At 38.2% G+C, this 21,714-nt stretch overlaps 1 protein-coding gene across 3 annotated transcripts in view; it reads left to right on the forward strand.

Moving 5' to 3' along the window:
* Window positions 1–9,159: 9,159 nt before the first annotated feature.
* LOC306870914 (G-protein-signaling modulator 1-like) overlaps window positions 9,160–21,714 on the forward strand; it is a 28,002-nt gene continuing 15,447 nt past the window's right edge. The window contains exon 1 of one of the 3 annotated variants that reach the window (XM_079418499.1): window positions 9,160–9,321. In XM_079418499.1, the coding sequence (XP_079274625.1) occupies window positions 9,263–9,321 (59 nt within the window). In that variant the 5' untranslated portion in view covers window positions 9,160–9,262. Of the gene's footprint in view, window positions 9,322–16,363; window positions 16,903–21,714 lie in introns of those variants that run through there. The other 2 variants (XM_079418500.1, XM_079418498.1) reach the window with 2 other exon arrangements.

Below are 21,714 nucleotides of genomic sequence, written 5' to 3' on the forward strand. Positions count from 1 at the left end.
AATAATAAATATTGCCATCATCAAAAATAATAAATATCATCACGTGACTCTCTGTAGGATAATGATATAAAACCCAAATATCATATACGACATTTTCAATCACAGTAAAATACTATTATAGTGGCATTAAATTTAACTCTAATCTTCAAGAGATTATTTTCTCTTGCTTGTTTGTAAGAGTGCAGATTACATCAAAATAGTGTTTACTGTGCAAAAAAATATGCAGATGAAATCTGTGAACGGTGTCCTTACATGCTATTCAAGAAAAATCCCTAAAAACATGCTGCTGTTCTTCTGACTCTGGTCTTCGATGACAAGAGTCCAGGAAGACCTGCATTTCACAGGCTCATTAAATAATGATCCCTTAAGCCCAAGCTGCTCACATATTTCATATTTGCCCTGCATTTGCAGGCTTGATTTTCTTAAATGGAGGGTATTAAAAGAGCAAGTCTTTCCAAAATCCTGCTGCTGCTGTGCTAAAAGAACAGATGATTTGATTCCTCTTAAGATTCATTAAATAAAGAGTTCCTTAAAACCCCTACTGTCTCATCCAGCACTCTGCTGATAGGATACGACAGCAGATTATTGCCAAACATACAATAATTATTTCCTTATGATGAGGAAGAGGAGGGGTGATTCGGGGTCATTAGGCCCGTGTCACAAGATGCTGTAGTCTAAAACAATAGGAGCGCATGCAGGCACGCCACGCGCCACGACAGATTAAACCACATTATTCCTTAGAGTCAAAGACAATCTCCTTATGAACAGTCCCTGGCAAGCTACCCCCCCCCCCCCCCAATCTCTCCAGTGAGCGTGTTTTGATTATATTCCTCTCTGATGATGTCAGCGAACCTGAACAGTGTCATTGTTAGGGCTCATGGGAGCATAAACATATGATCTGTGTGTGTGTGTGTGTGTGTGTGTGTGTGTGTCTCCTTTACACTTACCAACCGGCATATATCGATATATATATATATATATAATAAAATACTATGATGCAGTAGCCAAATGTCAATAAGCATTGAGAATGAAGAGAATGGCAACAACGGCAAAAGAAATGACTTAAGTGAAATATCTGGACATATTACAGTAATGAAAATTGCTGTAATAATGTGCTTAATTGTTGAAAAAATGTCACAATGCAAAAACATCTTAATGATGTTAAAACAGCCTTCATTTATTCATCATATATTTTTATTTATTTGTTATTTTTAATCTTTTGATTATAGGGTGACCAGACATGTTTTTATGAACTTCTTGCTTTATTAAGAAAATAAAAATAAAACAAACAAACAAAAAAAAAACATTATTTTAACTAAATATAAACTAGTATTGGTACATTTTAAAGATGTATTTGTTCAGTCAATTTCAGACCTGTGAGATCAAGACATCATTTTTGTCATGATGAATTTTGGTCCTGTAATAGTTTGTCACCTCATAGAAATCAGGCAGCTGCTTTACTGTAAAGACCAAATTACTTTAGTACAATATTAATTACACAAAATGAGAACAGTGCACACACACACACACACACACACACACACACACACACACACACAACCCCCCACCCCCCACCCCTCTGTATGAAGTTTCAGAAATGCCAAAACTGAGCTCTAATCCTAATTAATAATATATATATATATATATATATATATATATATATATATATATATATATATATATATATATATATATAATTGTATTTACCAATGATACTTTATCATTGCTATTTTAGAACAGGGGTTTTCAGCTCTGGCCCTCAAGGACCACTTTCCAACCCTAATCAAACACACCTGAACAGTTAACAAGCTAACCAAAGTCTTCAGGATCACAAGAAAGTTCTAGGCAGGTAAGTTTTTATCATATATTTATCAATATATATATATATACTAATTATACATTGTTTATCATTGTCGTAATAAGTTAATGTACTCATATTTTGAGAGAAAAACAATGCCTTGTACGGATCCGTTGCCCCCTCTAGTGGACAAAATACAACAACACAGAGAAAGAGGCCAAACTCTGCACTTCATCTCATAAATGTGGCGTAGCGGACGGGCATGCACTGCGGGGGGCCTTCGCGTGTTGGGGGGTGGGGGATGGGCATAAGACGATGATAATGTATCGACGATAGTCAGAGATATTGTCAAAAGCATTAAATATTCTCATTATTAAGAGTAGTTGGCATTTTCAATTAATGTAGTCATTTTTCTGGATATTATTATTAGGTTAATTTTATTATTAAATTAATATTACAATTAATTTGTTCCGCAATTATTTCGCGCATCACCGCATAACTGACGCGCTGTGAGGATACAGACTAGCTTAGGCGACTCCTCATTGAAAATGTTTTTTTAATACAGGTCTATTATAGCCTACAATTATAGGTCTATAGCCTAAATAAAATAGTTAACACTTCAGTCATCAATGAAATTTAAGGGCAGCTTATTTGAATGGATTATGAAAATGTCACGGAAGATTTAAGAGTCGGCGTGAGTGTATTGGACGATGTGATTGTGACACACATCCATAACGCACACAAAGAGGCGCATTATTCCCCTGAATTCCTCAGGAAAAACCCAGATCTGTCACAACTCAAACAAACGGCCCCAGAAGAGCCCACGGGCTCTCAACACAAGCCACAGACATTCTGCCATCTAAAGCCAGAATTATGAAGGAAATAATGTTAAATTCAAGCCCTGACCACACCAGAAAAACGAAGAGGAAAAGAAGAAACACAGCACCACTGTCGTCTGATATTTAATAATAGTTCAATAAACAAAAAACTGGCCAGTTGGTCGCCTATATTTCGTGTCTGCTGATTATAGGCTAGTAGTTCCAAACAACACGCGCGCGCCTATGAAACATTCGCCTGTCGGTAGGCCTACGCCATAATTTAATGCACAGCTCAAGAAAGAATGATAGAAAAAGAAAGAAAGAAAAAAAGATCTTCTTCCAAATTAATTTTCACTTGCTCACACCAGGGGGCTCTGTTATCAGCTGATGTTTAAAACTGCTTAAAATGTTCTATAGTCAGTGGCATAGATATCACTGATACACTATTATAGTTAATCTTTAAAATTAGTGTTTAATATTTTCCATTTCCATTTCTAGAAGTGTTAAGGTTACATTATGTGTATGTTGGCCTATGTCAAGTTCACGAGGTAAGTGGCACTGAATAAATATTTGTACTGAATTTATCAAAACTTATTAAAATGGTGTAAACATTTATTTAAAACGTATATTGTACCCAAACGTACAATATATATAAAAACATCGAATAAGCATTGAGCACCTTTGATGCACACCAGTAGCCTAAGCTGATAACTCACACATATCAACCAGTTTTCCCCCTTTACATGCACATCAGTAACCTGACAACGCAAGTAAGCTGCATTTACATGACTTTATTAATAAATCAGGTTAATTAAATTACATATTTCAGCAACAAATTCTCAAATTAACTGCCCCAAGAATGCTGTTCTTTAAAAAACGTTAAAAAGCTTCTTTTTCAAGCAAGACCAGTGTACCACTGTACATATGCAGTCTTAACCGCGGTCAAGCCAGCCGCAGTTCAGAAAAACAATTATGGTGCGCCGTATTACTATGCTTACGATAATTGCAGGACCAACATAGAGGGTCCCACGCTTTTCATTCTAGACGCCCAGAATTTTTCGTTATTTTTTCTGTTTGTTGTATGTACATCTGCTTATATATTCGTGTTATTTATTGCTGTCCTTGTATCTGTATTAGGCCTACTATATTCTTCTACCTGCATTTCATTGCAAGATTCGTAGAAAAGGAGATATGGGGTATATATGTTTAGAGGGGTATTACGACCCCGTTTCTAATAAGTAGATGAATGGTCAGTTCTTAAACAGGACGTCCTACACTATATGCACGCCTCATATGAAACAATTTTACTGCAGAATTTTTGAGATATGGGACATTATTCAATTTAGAGGGAAATGAAGACACAATTTCTAATAAGTACAAGAAATGAATGGTAAATTCTTATACAGGACATCCCATACGCACACCTCATATGAAACCATTTTACTGCAGCGTTTTCGAGGTATGGCACATCATTCGATTTAGAGGGCTATGTGTACTGGACATAGCATGCATCTGAATACAACAAATACAACAAAAGGCTATTTAACCAAAGAAGTAGAACCACTGTCTATATTTTAAAAGGCACATAATACATGAGGGGTATTTTTCAGGAAGGTTCCTATAGAGTTCAGTGTCAGTCCTGCTCCAACAAGCCTGCCTGTAACTATTGTTCCTGACTCTTAATTAGATTAGGTTTGGAGCTGAACCTTTAGTGAGATCTCCAGAAGCAAGACTGGGCATACGCTATGACCCATTATTGAAAATTATTGGGGGATTATTGAAAATGTTGCAGTAAAATGGTTTCATATGAGGTGTGCATATAGTATGGGATGTCCTGTATACGAACTGACCATTCATTTCTTGTACTTATTAGAAATGGGCTCTTTATCCCCCTCTAAATTGAATAATGTCCCATATCTTGAAAATGCTGCAGTAAAATGATTTCATATGAGGTGTGCATATATTATGGGATGTCCTGTATAAGAATTTACCATTCATTTCTTGTACTTATTAGAAATGGTGTCTTTATAGTCCTCAAAATGTAATAATGTCCCATATCTCAAAAATGCTGCAGTAAAATGGTTTCATATGAGGTGTGCATATATTATGGGACGTCCCATATAAGAACTGACCGTTCATTTCTTGTACTTATTAGAAATTGTGCCTTCATATCCCTCTACATCGAATAATGTCCCATATTTTGAAAACGCTGCAGTAAAATGGTTTCATATGAGGTGTGCCTATAGTATGGGATGTCCTCTATAAGAACTGACCGTTCATTTCTTGTACTTATTAGAAATGAGGTCTTTATAGCTCTCTTAAGTGTATTAATGTCCCATATCTCAAACATTCTGCAGTAAAATGGTTTAATATGAGGCGTGCATATAGTGTAGGACGTCCTGTTTAAGAACTGACCATTCATTTCATCTACTTATTAGAAACGGGGTCGTAATACCCCTCTAAATCGATTAATGTCCCATATCTCCTTTTCTACGAATCTTGCAATGAAATGCAGGTAGAAGAATATAGTAGGCCTAATACAGATACAAAGACAGCAATAAATAACACGAATATTACGCAGATGTACATAAAACAAAGAGAGAAAATAACGAAAAATGTCATCACATCTCAATTCTGGGCGTCTAGAATGAAAAGTGCTTTGAATGCGCTGGCTTAACCGTGTTTTTCTGAACTGCGGCTGGCTTGACCACGGTAGACTTAAGCACGAGCACAGATATAACATAGCTATGAGCGAGTCTCTCAGGTTTCTATGGGAACCGGAGTTTGGCAGCTGCAGTGAATGAGTCAATGACTTTACCAATGAACGATTGGCTGTTTTATTCAGAAGGCGGGACTACTCTGCCATATTGCATATTGCAGTTTCTACTGTTCATTAGAAACAGGATTGGACCGTCTTTGTATTTCTATAGTTTTTGCTCATGTGTTCTATGTTTTGCGCTTCAGAAATGTGACGTAATTTCCGGTAAGGGAGCATAGTGAGCATCGATGCTTTCTAGGCTGCGTTCCAGTTCATTTTTTTATGCCCTTCACTCGCAAACTTCCCTCCGTCTCGTTCACTCGGATGCATGTCATTGATTACGTTGCATGAGTGCCCACTTCTGGTGAAACCCTTGGAATGGGCTGAATTGGAAGGTCCTGAGCCCTTGATCACTTTGAATCCGCTATATTTTTTCCTTATGAATTTGTTAGATGCAGCATTCAATATGTATTTAGGTATGCTTGGGCAGTTATAAATGTAAAAAAAAATAATTGATATATTATAGAGGTGTTTGGGGTGGGTATAAATTAAACTGCGATTATGTCGATATCGTGTTGCATTGAGGTCTATGGAGTGGCCTGAAGTGTGCATATAAAGCAGACTCGCTCCCTCGGTCAAAATCGAAGGGTCGAGGGTCTGTTCATATAAACTATCCTCGTCCATTTCACGAAGTGGAACGCATTTCAAAATGGCAGCGGGGAATCCCCCCAGGGGAAGTGCTTAGGGAAGTTGGCGAGTGCGTGTCTAAAAGTAGAGTGGAACGCAGCCCTAGTTTTTGCAGTTATTTGTGGGATTTTTTAGGGAGCAAAAGTTTCAGTGCATTGAAAGGATTTTGCCTTTAAAATGGCAGACTCCCTGATCAGTGCCCTGACTACTGACCTAGCGAGCTGATTAAGATGCACCCGAAGAGAGAATCTACACTATAGTAGCGTAATGTCCTTCGCTGATGTGAAGAGTGAAAATTGTACAATGCAATACACTTATCGCACTTTACCAGCCACAGACAATAAGAGAATCATCTTTTTGAATTGAATAAGCAGAAAAACTCTGAAGACAGAAAGCTAAGATGGCTGATGCTGTATGGAGAAAATCCTGAGTAGTGACGCCCAAATTGCTTCTTCTCTGTTTTACAGGTATAAGGGAATTTACCAGTCTCTAAAACACAATAGTACCAGTGCAATTTAGGCTACATGAGTAGATTAGTGATGACAGATACAAAGCTTCTCAAAACTTTGAATCAACTGAACCAATTGCTTCATAAATGATTCACTGTTTGAAAAAAATTGAAAGACCACAGGCTATCACCACTTGCAGGTCAAAACGCTTTAAAGGCAATAAAAACTCAGTCCAAACATGTATAATACAAATATTTTCATGAAAGTGTAGTTGGTGTCTAATGACATTTTGGAATCGGTACTTAAAGTAGGCTACATGTACTTTAAGTAACAATACCAGAGTGGCATTGCATTTAAATGCTAGCTGAACTACTGCTGAATGCACCTTAAAAATGCTTTATTGGAATAAACACCCCAGGCTTTCGCTGCATGTTCAGAAAATTAAAATAGTCCTTGTCCTTGTGTAATGATGTTTGTTAGATAAAGCCATTATTAGACATATTTGCACTGACCTTCAAACCTGAAACACTCAAGCCTGAAAAACAGTGACAGTACCATGGGACAAAACATGCACTGAAAAAGAAATGTGATGATTTTTAAAAATTGTAATAATGTCGTGTTTTATGATTTGGCTTTTTATTGGTTAGTAACAGTAAATAAAATAGAATAAATAAACTTGCAAGGCTATAAGTACATACATTATTTAGGTTTGGTGGAAATAGTTTAAGAATCTGCTCAGGATGTTCAGGCACAAACAGCACCATTTCCTGAGAAATTCCTGCCCATTTCATTTTGATCATAACACAAAATGAGCTCAAGGTGACATTAGCTTGTGGATATGATTATACTGTCAGACATGAGGGCTGAGATGAATGTGTGCTTCTGAAATCAAAGCCTGCATGTCATCTCTCCATCTCATTCATCTGTTGACAGACCAAACCTTTGATGTAAGTTTTGTTTTTCTCATTTTTGCTGAGGGTTTTTTGGAAAGCGTTATGAATGAGGGTTTGACAAACACCCAGGCAGTGTGTACACTAAATACAACATATCTGCACAACAACATCAGATGCTGAAATCTCTTTTAGAGAGGTTTAGGCTTTAAAAGATACCAATGTCAAAAGTCTTAGATCTCAATACAAACCTTCGTCAAAGTTTAAATGATCTCCACATTAATGTCATACAGTAAAAGTATAGATCTATAACAGATTGACTCATTAGTTTCTCTTTTTTAAAATTTTATACAACATATAAGTTAAGAAACTAAATTGCAAAATGTTCGAAAACATTTAAAGCTGTAGTTCACCCAAAAATAAACATTTGGTTCTAATTTACCCTCATGTCATTCCAAACCTTTCAGGGGCATTCAAAATTTGAACTTTTGTAGGATCTTTAGCTTTTTTCCATTCAATAACTACACCTCTGAAGATAAAAAAGAACTAAGAAAACACCTTTAAAAGATCATAATATTGACAAGTATGTTTCTTCACTATATTACAGGTATTCTAAAGTCATATGATATATGGTTTGTAATTAACAGACTGTAACTCTCCAGTTTTTTTTCTCCGCATATGCAAGAAAGAATTTTGGCATCAGTGATGTCTGGTGCAACGCATCGACACAATTTTTATATCGGAAGGTGAATGAGATTTGTATGGAGGCCTGTTCCTGCTATGGAATTAAAATAAGAAAGGTAACTGCAACTTTTTATTTTGCAATTTTGACTTTGAATTATGAGAATTACGGGATATAAACTCAGAATTCTACCTTTTTTTTCTTGCGTTTGCAAGTTTATAGCTCACAATCCTATGACATTCCATAGATTTGACACCTGCACCAGCTGTGTGGATGATTATCGGTAAACTGTGATTTAAGGAATTTGGGCTCGTTACCCAAACAAAATATATTGCATGACTTCAGAACACTTGGAATAATTCTATTTCAATTTAGCATTTTTTCTCTTCTCCAGCTTGCTTCATAATCTAGTTGTCTAATAAACCTAGCATTGTAAAGTATATTGTGAATGTTGTTGGCTTTTTGGTGAATTGCTTTTGTAAGTCACTTTGGATAAAAACTTCTGCTGAATGCATAAACATATATGCAATACAGTATCCATGGTAAGTTTTGTTACTATTTAAGATTCTACAAATTTTCTCCTTTTGTGTTTCACAGAAAAATAACAGCATACAAGTTTTAAACAACATGAGGGTGAGTAAATAATGACAGGATTTTCAAGTCTTCTGAGCTTTGAAAGAGCAACAGAGCAAGAGTGACCAAATGCTCCTCTGGATTCATACATAAAGCAAGATCTACGAGAATCAGAAAGTGATTTATCACATATAAATATGCTTATACACACAAGTAATTTGTCTTAGTGACAGAATCTTCCAGTGCACAGACAAAAATAACAATTTAAGACAGAGATAACGATACAAAGATAAGTAAAAAAATATATAAATTACAAAATGTACAGTTGTGCAGGGGAATGTGAATAAGAAAAGAGATAGCATATGTTTGTGTAAGTGTGTATGCAGCACATACATTTACATTCATATTCACACACACTCTGCTTCCTGCTCACCAGCATCTCTCAGAGGAGGGACTTGCCTTTTATGGTCTATTGGCACAATACCTCACTTCCTCAGCAGCTGCCATTACACACACACACTCACAGAGCACTGAAGTGCGTCTGCTCAGAGCCCCAGAGGAAGAGGGAAGCAGTGAGCAGCTGGAGTTTCTCTACGGCTTCTCACCAATGGCTCAGTCGGCGGGCAGCATGGACTCGGATCTGCCCAGCAAGCGGCTCCACTCGAGGTAGGAGCTCACGGCGGGGGGGATGGGGGTCTGATCTGCTGCAGACCGAGAGAAAGAGCTGCTCTTAATGGGGGGAGGTGGAAGAAAATCACCAGCGGGAGGAGAGGGTCTGCCGGCTTGTGATTGTGTGAGGGAGGGCCTGTCTTCAGCTTGTAGACGTGGGCATGATTCTCTTGAAGACAGTGCTGTCAGACTGGCAGAGACTGCACAGATTGAGATGGCAAACGCCACTGTTTGGCTCGCTGTGGTCTGTGAAGGGCTAAAACCACATAAGACAGATTAGACACAGCAGGAGAGCGATATTCAACTCACACAGATAGTTTCTCTCTGTTTACAGAGACATTTGCATGTTCAGGAATGCTCTTTGAACTTCTGCCCTGGTCTTTGCATACGTGTCTAACAGTTACACTGCTCTGACAGATCTCACTGTTGCTGCGTCTTGCATTCTGAAAGTCCCAAACAACAGTCTTGAACAGTTGATCTTGACAGATTTCAATAATATTCAATGACAGTGCACTGAAATTATGCATGCTTCCATCATTCCTATTAATGTTTAGGGGAATTTTGTAATGCATGAGGCCAGAAAACAGAACATTTACCTGCTTCTGCATGGTCAGTGGTGAAGAAACTTTCTGATGCCTGGGGAAAATGTTTTGGTTGACAGTGATGTTGTAATTGTTGACATCTCATTTGAGTGGTATGTTGTGGGAACAGAATTGCGTCATAATGGAATAAGAAACACTATTACCTTTCAAGACGTGAAGACAGCACACAATGAATAACAAAGAGAGATTTGCAGACCAAGAACGTCAGTTCATAGTGATGTGTGTGTGTGTGTGTATGTGTATGTGTGTACGTCACGCCTCATAGCGACCATAGAAATCTCTCTCCGCTCGGTGTGTGTGATGTCAGAGAAGTGAGTCATAGGCCTCCATTGACTCAAGTTTGCTGTCTGAGCTTCACTGATTAAAGACATCTGTGAGCATCACAGGAAAGAGTCTCAGCAACACAAATATAATCCAGATTCATAACGTGAGAGTTAGACATTTCGCACTGACCTTCGCCCCAACACTTAAAACCTTTTGAATGAATCACTGCTGGCACAAAGCTTGTTTGAAGAAACTACTGTAGAATCCTCTCAATAGTTGATAACTTGTCAGTGTAATGTATTAATTCAGGGTTCAGCTTGGTTAGTAGCTTTTTTGCACTTTTCAAGGTTACAGTTTTATGACTGAGGTAATATTTGTTTAAATAAAGCTATCTCAAGCTTATTGGGATTTATATTTACTATATTTATTGAGCACTAATCTGAAAATTGATGGTCCACCAATATATATGGCGAGTATGGTTCTTGTACCCCATATTTAAAAAATTTGTGTTTTTATGACCAATATTTACAATGTATATTGTAAAATGATTTATTACTTAACTTGTTATATTATATTGATTAAGTTTGGAATTTTCCTGCTTATCTCATGTGATAACTATGTAACATTTAGTGCCCTGTAATAAATCGCACAATAAAATATTGATAGGCTAACGGGTTTGACTGGAAAATATAATCACTTAACACTGTTTATAGTCAATATTCTTGTGCTTATTCATAAATTGTCTTAAATTGTATTTTAATTAAAAAATAAATAAATTTAGTTTATGTAGAATACTTTTTATATTTATAAAACCCATTAAACTGTAATTGTGATGAATGAGAGACATGCTATTTAGATGATATCTGATGAAAAACAACTATTGCTTTTGCATGACATATTAGAGCTATGATTACACTTATGTTTAGTTTTCTTGTAGTTATATCCAACCTGTTCTCAGTCAACAGGTGTCAAAATCTGAAGTGTGGTCAAACACTTTTTGTGTCACTATTAAGATGCTAAAAGTTCCCCTTAGCGTTGCTATATATCGACCAATGTGTCTCATTATAATTTTAGCTAAAATTTTCATCAGTTTTTCAGTTACAGCCATGGCCGTATGCAGGGTTTTAGTAATACTGAGGTCCAAAAACTGAGCTTGTAGGGGGTTTGGCATCATATGGTAAATTGGAGATAGATACTTTATAAATCCACAAGGGAAATTCAAGTATACAGTAACAGCAATTAAAACGGACAACGGTTAAAACAAGACAAGCAGACAAGATGATTAAATTGGCAAGACAATCGCTAATGAACTGTTAAGTGTCCATAAAATACAAAAAAGACAGGATAAAATTAGTCGTGCTGACCAACAGTAACAGTCCAGTTTAAGTCCTGCTCACTGGTAGGAGTTAAAGAGTTGTATCGCCTGAGGGACAAATGACATCCTCGGTCTGTCTGTGGAACAGGACAAAGATGGCATCCTTTCGCTGAAGGTGCTCTTCTACCTGGAGATGGTACTGTGCAGCGGATGATGGATGTTGTCCAAAATGGACAAAAGCTTGCCAAGAGCCCTGCTCTCTGCCACAGATGTTAAGGAGTCTAGTTCTACACCCACCACAGAACCAGACTTGTTCAACAGACTTCTTCACCAGCTTAATGCTGCTTCCCCAGCATACCACAGCATAGAAGAGGATGACTGATTGGTAGAACATCTGCAATACCTTCTGACAGATATTAAAGGAACCCTGTCTTCTCAGGAAGTAAAGTCGACTTTCCCTTCCTGTGGAGAGCATCCGCCTTTTTTGATTTGATTGGCCATCTCAGTCGTTTTGACATTAACGAGTGCTGTTAGAACAATGAGTAACTGAGATGAGGGGGTCAGTTATAATGGCATTGTACAATATTGTTGCAGCACCAAAGTTATTTACAGTTACAGTTATTATTTAATGACTTTTATTATAGCTACACCTTGGAAAACATACCTAGGATCTCAAAGGTGTGTATGGCCATTGTTACAGGTGATTTCAGATCTGCTAATTGAGGTGTCATTTTAATCTGGTCTAATTTTATTCTTTGTGTTCAAACAAAATGAAAGTGTTTTGTTCAATTCGAATTTCTCTTTTGAATGAGATCTGACAGTGTTTACAGAGCAGTAAAATAACCTTAAGATTCACTCTGCTCCTCACAAAAAGATATCAAAAGGCTTCAGAAGACTTGGATAGTACTACAAGTCATTTGTGATGCCTTTATACATTTCTGGTGAGTTTTTGCAATAAATTATGCTTTTGTCTGCCTGATACGTGTTTTATATTGTTGAGAAGTGGTCAGGTTTAAGGTAGGGATGGGGTTTTGTGCGCAAAATATCAATGAAAGTATAAATACTGTATAAATATATACTGTATGTATATATATATATATATATATATATATATATTACAGTGTAAATATGTAATGCATGATCAATTTACTTTGCAGCAAAAGAAATGATTTTAAAAGCCAGAATTCTAATGACAAGAGATGCATAAGGAAAACAGCTGAAGCAGTGGCATTCTTAGTTTGAAAGTTAGCTTCTTAATTGTGCCGAGCAAGGCTCTTGATCATGATTCAGCTGTTGATGCTTTCATAGTTTTAACAGGTTGTTATATCAGTAGTAGGTCATGAGGACACACATGCCACAGTGTTTTGAGAAGTAAAATTTCCTGTTTTCAAATTGCGTTCAAGTCCATCACACTGACAGTAAGAAACAGCTCACATCTCTTCATTATGCAATAATTGTCAGAACAAATGGTCCAGTTCATGACAGGTTCAGCCGCAGGAATGATGGCTCTTTAGGAGTCTGTGGCTTTCTATTTTCTCTCCATCTAGAGAAATAAATGTATTAGTGTTCCGGGTTAAGTTGAGTTATGTGTTATAGTTCATTTGATATAACTTGACTGACATTAAGACTGACATTATTGTACCATTGTTAAGAATCATGAATTGGAAATATATACATATATAAATATATCTGTCACGGTGCACACACGAGGAGGATACAGGAACACGCAGAGGAGGAGTAACCTCAAAATAACAGTCTTTAATGATTCCAAACAAGGCAAGACAAGGCAAGGCTGGCACAGACAGGGACACTGGGGAGTAACGAGTAGACCAGACCAAATCAAACTGAACAGACAGTACTATAAATACATAGGATAATCATAGAAAATTAGACAAACACAGCTGGACAAGAATGAACTAATGATCACACTAAACAAGGACAGGAAACAAACCAAATATGGACACAAAAGGCGGGAACACATGACACACATGACAGAGGGCTGACATAACTCCCCTCTGGAGGCCTCTCAGGACACACACGTACAGGAAAACAGGACAGGGACCTCCAGAGCGGAACAGACAGAATGGAGGCCATGGCGGAGCAGGGAGCTCAGGAGGCTATGGCAGGTGGTGCTTGTGGCTGCGGCCTCGTCCCACAGCCAGGCCACTCCAGCCGGAACCCTTCTTGTTATATATATATATATATATATATATATATATATATAGATTGCCTGCAGCTATAACTAAAACTTTCTTTTTAGATGTGCAGTTGTCCTATTTGGCCAGACATAATCTATGAATTTTAGACATTTAAAATTCTTACAAATTTCAGCACTAAATCTGAGGGAAGTTTAGGTAATTAAACTGCAGACTTGTGGAAACTAGAAGGGTAAATCATACCATTTTTTTGTTTGTTTTCTCTAGTCCATTTTCTTTCTGAGCCGCCTGACGTGGCTTTGGGGAGGTGTTTTATTTGGCCAGTACACTAGAGTTTGTATGCTTGGCTTTGACTTTACACTTTTTAACTCTTTACCATCTGATTAGGGTGCTGCTGACTGCACTACACTCTGTATATACTGCAAACTAGTTTTTATTAATAGTATGCATGCAGACTATTATTAGTAGCAATTATAAACCTATAGACTGTCCCACCGATGAGCACATGATGTCATAGCTGAAACATGACCTCATTACATTGTGCTCAACAAACGCTCCTTGATTATGGGTTCTTCCTCGCCCTGTCTCTCTTGTGTACTGCACGTTTTGGCAAATACAGTCCTGTTATTCAATGCACACTGACAATTTGCACAGTAAACATACTACATTGACTTACTGTGTCAGTGAGCGTATAACCTTATTATATTCAGTGTAATAATGTCAGAGCACTCAGCTAATTACTAAATACTCAAATACTTAATCCTAGTTGTTCCAAATCTTATTAGCTGTAATTCGGGATTAACCAGCGAATAATCCACAAAACAATTAGAAAGAGCAGCTGTGTAGACCTGTCTGATTAATCAAAGAAAAGCAACCAAAGCTAATTTATCTCATCCCTTTAGAATTCAGAAATTATTTACATTCAAAAAACAGCATTCAACAGTACATAAGATCTGCTGTTCTCCACTTTTATGATGAAGGCCCTCGTTTGATGTTGTACATATGGAAAATATGGAGCATGAAATATTCATGCAGGATCTCAGCCTTTGACCTACTTGAGAGAGCGAGGTTGTGAAATGCTGTGGAGCGACACTAGACGAATGTCTCACACACACTTACGCTGGTGAGATCAAAAGTGTGCATGTTAGGGTAATGCCATCATCAACTTTCTGTGAGCATGTGACATTCTGTGACATGCGCTTCCTGAAGTGCATGACCTGCTAAACCTCTCAATGTGTGCCACATTCCCGATCTAAAGACTTCAATGTAAAGTCAGCAGGTGCTAATAAAGCAATATATTTCACACATGACATGAGCAGGAGCGCTGCACAAGGCTGCAGGTAATCACAGACAGCACTCGCTTATGTGAAATTACTGTTATACAACAGTTCAGTAAAAAAGGAGTTCACCCACTTTGAAGTAATTACATTTAGTGTTTTTTATCAATTGAATAAATCACCAACATCCATGCAGCTTGTTTTGTTCGTTAATGAATCAAGTGTTTTTGAGTGAATGGTTGAGGGAATGATTTAATGACCCATTCATGCTACTCGTTTCATTCCTTAATGGATTAGTGGTTTTTAATAAACTGGTTGAGTGAATGATTCAATGACTCATTAATGTGGCTTGTTTTGTAATTCAATGAATGAGTGTTTTTGAACAAATCGGTTGTTTGAATGATTCAGTGACTCATTAATGCAGCTTGTCCCATTCCTAAATGAATCAGTGCTTTTAATTAATTTGGTTGAGTGAATAATTCAATGACTAATTAATGCGGCTTGTTTTGTTCATTATTGAATCGGTGTTTGTGAATAGATCGCTTGTGTGAATAACTCAGAAAGTAACCTGCAGGAAGAGTCAGTGTAAAATCCCAACCATTAACACATAGACAGACAGTCCCTCTGGAAGAAATGCAGACAAGTGCAATGATACAAACAGCTCTGTTAGACTGTATATCAGCACTTTTGTAATGCTGTTCCAATTCATTTGATTCAGGGACCAAAACTAACCGTTTTATACTCAGCTACTGAAAATGTTCTAAGAATGTTTTGAAAGTTATGAAAATTAAATTTTTGAATATTCCCTGAACATTCAGTTTTTAAAAATGTTTTTTTCTTGATTATTTGAACTTTAAAGGGAAAAATGGAACATTAACATAACATTTAACATTTCAGAAAAAAGTTCCCTGAGCATTGTATAAATAATGCTTTTGTGTTGAGGTTTTGAGAACATTATTAAAGACCAGATAACTTTGAACAAACATTTTTAAGAGAACCTTGCTAGAATGTTAGCCAAAGTTCTGAGAATATTCCCTGGTAGCTGGGTATATGTTTGATTTGTAACTTGCAATTTGCAAACCGCAGTCATGCCACAAATGTTCTAGATAAATTTCATTTATCATTCTGGTGGTTTGTATGTAGAGCTTCATGTTTGTCATGTGAAACACAAAGGGCTTCTTGGGTGTCCAAACAGAATAAAGCATGAGGCCAAAATCATTCATAGACATCTGTAACCAACATCTGATAAAATTAGGCAGATTAGATGCATTCAATGTGTTTTTTTCCCCGTAGAAATTATGTTACTTATGGTGCAATGACTGCATTTGTAGAGGTTTTGTCATGGCCATCTCTTGCGTTTGAGCTCTTTGGGTCAGCAGGAACAGGATTATCTGGCCTGTGCCCTAGGTGTCCTTCAGGAGAATTAGGGTAGCTTCCAGCTGTCACAGGAGCAGTCGTCCTGCTGGTCAGCGCACATTTGGGATAATTTTCTTTGATCTCAATGGATATCTGGAGTTCATTAGGAAGTGTTCACTAGCAGTTGTTTATGAAGTTTCAGAGAAGTTTGTTGGTGTTTTTTAAGAGTCCAGTGTGCATGTTTCTCAATGGATCCAACTGAGAAAGTCTGAGAACTGTTCGATTGGCTATTAACCTGGACTTACATTTGAAAGCTGATACTCTGGTCACAGCAAAATGCTGCAACTCATGGATTGTGATTGTGAAGCATCATCTTGAGAACTTCATGTGCTGTAGCTTTCCTTGCTCATCTGATTTGTTGCATTGGTTTGGGACTGTGAGTTTTGTATATTGTGGATGATGTCGACTGAAGCTTTTCCTCTGAGTGGGGCTCAGATAGCCATGTGTCGTCTGGTTCATCGTGGCCCCAGACCACAGGCCACACTGAGACCTCTGAACCAGGAGCTCGGGCTCTATGTGGAGAAGACACGCACCAAACCTAAATGCAGGTACACATGGATGTTATATGGAAGCTTCTTTCTATAATCTAGTTCAGGAGGAATAAAGAGCTGATCAATCTGAACAAACTGGAAGTACATACTATATACTCTAGATGTATATTGTAGTGGCTGTATAATGATGCTTTAAGCAGCTTTCTCTCTCGCTCTCTCTGTATATATATATATATATATATATATATATATATATATACATACATACATAAAATGCCAAATATATTCATTATTTCTTGTATAATGTGTAATAAATACAATATGATAGCACATACAAAATATAAATACATTTTAATTTATATTTATCTTATTTATAGAGAGCAAGCATAATGCATTAATATATATGAAATATATTAATGATACTATATTTTTTTAAATAAAGTACATTAGTTTGTATATATATTGTAAATTTCAAATTAAACTGAGCTGAATAATGACTAATGACACTCACTTTGAAACATCAACACTTTTTAAACTGAACTGAATCAACACTGAACTGAGTTTATCTGAATAATATCACTGTTGTCTTCTGTAGAGCTGCTTTATAGCTGAAATTTGGGTTGCTTCATAATTGATTAATTTTACACCATTAACACTGATATTTACCTATTTATTACTGTGAAGCTGCATTGAAACATGCTCTATATCAGTAAATCAACAATAATGCTCATATTTAGAGTCACTGACCCAAACTATTACACAATGGCACGTGTTTGACTTGTCAAATTATGTGTTGTGGAGAATGGTACTTTACTAAGTCATCAGACGCACCATTTTCACTTAAAGGAGGAATGTGAGCTATATTTAGAGAGCAGAAGATCACTGAGATGCAGGGTTCAGGTCTCTTTTCATACCAGACAGAAAACCCCCCACTTATAATCCACCCAAACTAACCCTAGCAACCACATAGTGACACTGTCATGGTGATAACTTTTGCAAAGTCAAGCACCACCTTTATGATTTCAGAAAATATGAAAATCGTGTAGTGTTTCTTCCTTTAAAGTGTTATTTTTATTGCAGATCCAGAGAGGAAAGAAACAAAGCAGAGGTGGACGTGAGCCCATCTACTGCTCCAGCCAAAATACTTTTCTAACCGCAGCACTGAATAAATCTCGTTCTTGCTCTACAGCAGCCAAGCCAAAATCACAACTGTTTCAGACATTAATGGAAAAAAAGCAAAACCAGTGAGCTGCTTGTGAAAACATGGCTAGATATAATTGCTTTCAGACAGTGAAGCTGTGAATCTCTTAGAGCGAGATAGAAACATGTTTTTTATTCAGCTATAATGAGAATCAAGACTGATTGAAACAAAGCTGAATACTGTATAGTCATACAACATTTGTGTTTAGTCTGGATGTGCTTCAGTCTCATTTTTGGGCAAAATCTTGAAACTTGTATAGTGTGAGAGAATATGTAACATCAAAGTTACTCAAGCAAACATGAGTAGTTAATTATTCCATTCAGCTGTTTCTGTTTAGCTCCATCGTTTAGTCAGTCCCTGTTTCATCCTACTCTTTGTCTGGTCTTGTTGGTGTATTTTTTCATGTGGATGTGGATTTACTTATGTTACTTCTCCTGGATTATTAAAATGACTTTCTGAGCTAATCAGTATTGCGAGTTTTGGTTGAAACATAACAGAAGGCCATACAGAAAGTTATTTAGTGGCATTTTTCTTTCTTTTCTTGTTTTCCCCAATGGATCTACCTACCATCCAACTCCTATGCCTTGAGAAGGAACATCGTTCCTTGGAGGTCCACACTTAAATTTTTTTGGATTTGGCGTACTCTGGACCTAGGCATGCCTCTCAGGGGAACAGTCCCCGGGAGAATTTTGACGCTTTCGTGGATTAGGTGCTGGTGAACAACAATTCGGCGTTCATCATCTGCCTCATGGAAGAGGATTTCACCAGCCCCACTCCAAATCCAGTGCCCAGCCTGCCATCACCCCACTGCACGGAGCAATCGCTTGAGCCCACCGTAGACGGAGAGCCCGAGCCCAAGCCTGCCAGCACAAGAGGAAGTGAGTCATCAATCACCCTGGAGCCCAAGCCCGACCTCACATCTGATCAGGTGTGTGAGCCAGCAACATTGCACATCCCTGAGGGAGTTTTAGTGGAATAAGTGGGAATGGAATGGAGCCCCATGCACCCGCTACTGAGGGTGAGCTGTGACTGGCCTCTGAGCCTTTTAATATTCTTGGAGAGTTTGACCCCGTTTCTCTCATCACCTGAATCTCTTGCATTTCCTGAGTCCAAACCCCCCCCCCCCCCCCACCAGTCTCCCTCTCCCACCTCCTCTTCCAGCATCCACCTTTTCCTCACTTCTGCTGCCTCGTGTCAGTCCCTCGGCTCATTCTCAATCTGTTCCACCCAGTTGTGTTGATCCACCTTGGGCCTTCCAGTCATAAGCTCCATTTAGGTGTGAGGATCCCCTTTCTCCACCTCCAGCCTCTGAGCCCTGGACTCTACCTTGGCCCTCCAACCTTTCGGCCATTCCTTGGCTCCGCTGGGCTCCATCGTCCCTTCGGCTCTGCTTTGGTCTGACGTCGACCTGCCTCCCCCATGGGATTCCACTCCTCCGTATCACCTCATCCCTCCATCCTTCTGGCTCCGTCTGACTCTTCCTTCCCTTTGGCTTCACCTTTGGCCTCAGTCGCTTCAGCTCCGCCATGATCTTCTGGCTTTAATCTCTGTCTCGGCCCTCCAGGCCTCCAGTATCACCCTGGCTCTCCATCTGCTCGGCTCCACCTGTGTCTCCACCTTCATCAGCTCCATCGCAGGAACTTGTCTCCCTGTTTCCTCCTCCAAGGCCACCATAGCTCCTCCCTCCTGTGACTCCACCATGGGGGTTCATCCTAGCTGGATGGCCCACCATCTGGCTGCTCCTGGCCTCCCCCTGGTTCCTCCCACCCTCCACTTCCCCACGGACTGTATTGTTTGCTGTGGACTATTTTTTGGTATTCTTTAGTTCTTCATCTCCCTCCAGAACCACCTCCCTTCCTCCTTGTATTTGGGGGGATGTGGGGGGGGGGGGATGTCTCATGTATGTTCTGTTTTAGTTTAGTTGTCCCTGTTCCCATTTGCCTGTGTGAGTTCTTTGGTTTCTCATTAGTTAATTATTCCATTCAGCTGTTTCTGTTTAGCTCTCTCATTTTGTCAGTGTATACTCCCAGGGGGCTGTTTCAAAAAGCAAGTTTACCAAATAAGCCAGGCTTATTTCAGTTAGTCTGACTTATTGTTACTTGATTTGGTTTCCGAAAGCAAATTTACCATAGCTCAAACTCAGTTACTGTGGCAACTTATGCTGGGAAACTAACCTGGGCTGCGTTTCCCAAAAGCATTATGAGCCTAAGTTGATCGTAGCTCCATTGGTGGCAATGGGTCTACAATGGACTTGGGTTTACGATGCTTTTGGGAAATGCAGCCCTGGTCCGGGGCAGACTTACTGTTAGGCTAAACTGAGTTCCTCTAACACTGACCAATAGGAATGCAATGATATTACCACTGACTCCCTCACATATAATAATTTGACTTTATTGTTAGTCCAAAAATAAAAGTATACAGAAAATGCAACTTAAATAATAAATCAATTTAGAAATATAGGCTACAACTGTATTTAATGTACTGTGCCCAAGATTTAATGACATGGTTTTTAAGACATATGAAAACATTTTAGCATGGTTGCTACTTGCGCATTCAATGGATCATCCGTTTCTAGCCATGCAGCCTTTCTTTCGGGTCATCAGTGGTTCAAACGGAACTTTATGAAGCGACGAGAATACTTTTTTTACGCAAAGAAAATTCAGATTGAACCACTGATGGCAGATGGACTATTTTGGCAATGTCTTTACATTTACATTTATTCATTTAGCTGACGCTTTTATCCAAAGCGACTTACAATTGCTATATATGTCAGAGGTCGCACGCCTCTGGAGCAACTAGGGGTTAAGTGTCTTGCTCAGGGACACATTGGTGTCTCTCAGTGGATTCGAACCCGGGTCTCTCACACCAAAGGCATGTGTCTTATCCACTGCACCATCACCACCCCAAGTCTTTCATACTTTTCTGGGCCTTGACAGTGTTATTTACTTGGCAGTCAATGGGACAGTCACAAGCCTCCCGGGTTTCATCCAAAATATCTTAAATTGTGTTCCGAAGACGAACTAAGCTTTTACGGGTTTGGAACGACATGGGGATAAGTGATTAATGACAAAATTTTCATTATGGGGTGGAGTAACCCTTTAAGACTAACAATGTGTGCTAACAAAATAAATATTGTAAATTCTGATTTCATGCGGACTTTAAGGCTGCTTAAGAATGCGTGTGCACATCAAATTATCCTGACTCATTGAACCTGGATCAAATTAGTGAGACTTTTGTAAACTTAAATTGTCATTTATGAAACCCCTTTAGCCCGATTGATTTGTTAGGTTATTTCAAGTCAGGTTTTGGACTTTAATCCCTGCTTTTCTTAGCATCTTTTATGAAACAGCCCCGTTTTGTCCTACTCTTTGTCTGTTTCGTCTTACTCCTTGTTTTTATTCTTTTATGTGGATGTGAATTTACCTTTTCTCCTGGATTATTAAAATGACTTTGTGAGCTACTCAGCATCGTGAATTTTGGTTAAAACATAATAGTGTACAGTAATATGTATTAAGTATACTAATTACAATTACACGCATACTGAATGTACTGAATCTACTGAATAGTAGACTGTCTGATAAATATCTGCTAACTCTTTATTGTGATGGTGTCCCAATAGATATTCTACTGACTGTAATTAACTTTGCAAGTACATGTCAACTTATTCT

This window comes from Barbus barbus, assembly GCF_936440315.1.
Source record: "Barbus barbus genome assembly, chromosome: 6".
In the NCBI taxonomy this organism is placed as follows: Eukaryota; Metazoa; Chordata; class Actinopteri; order Cypriniformes; family Cyprinidae; genus Barbus; species Barbus barbus.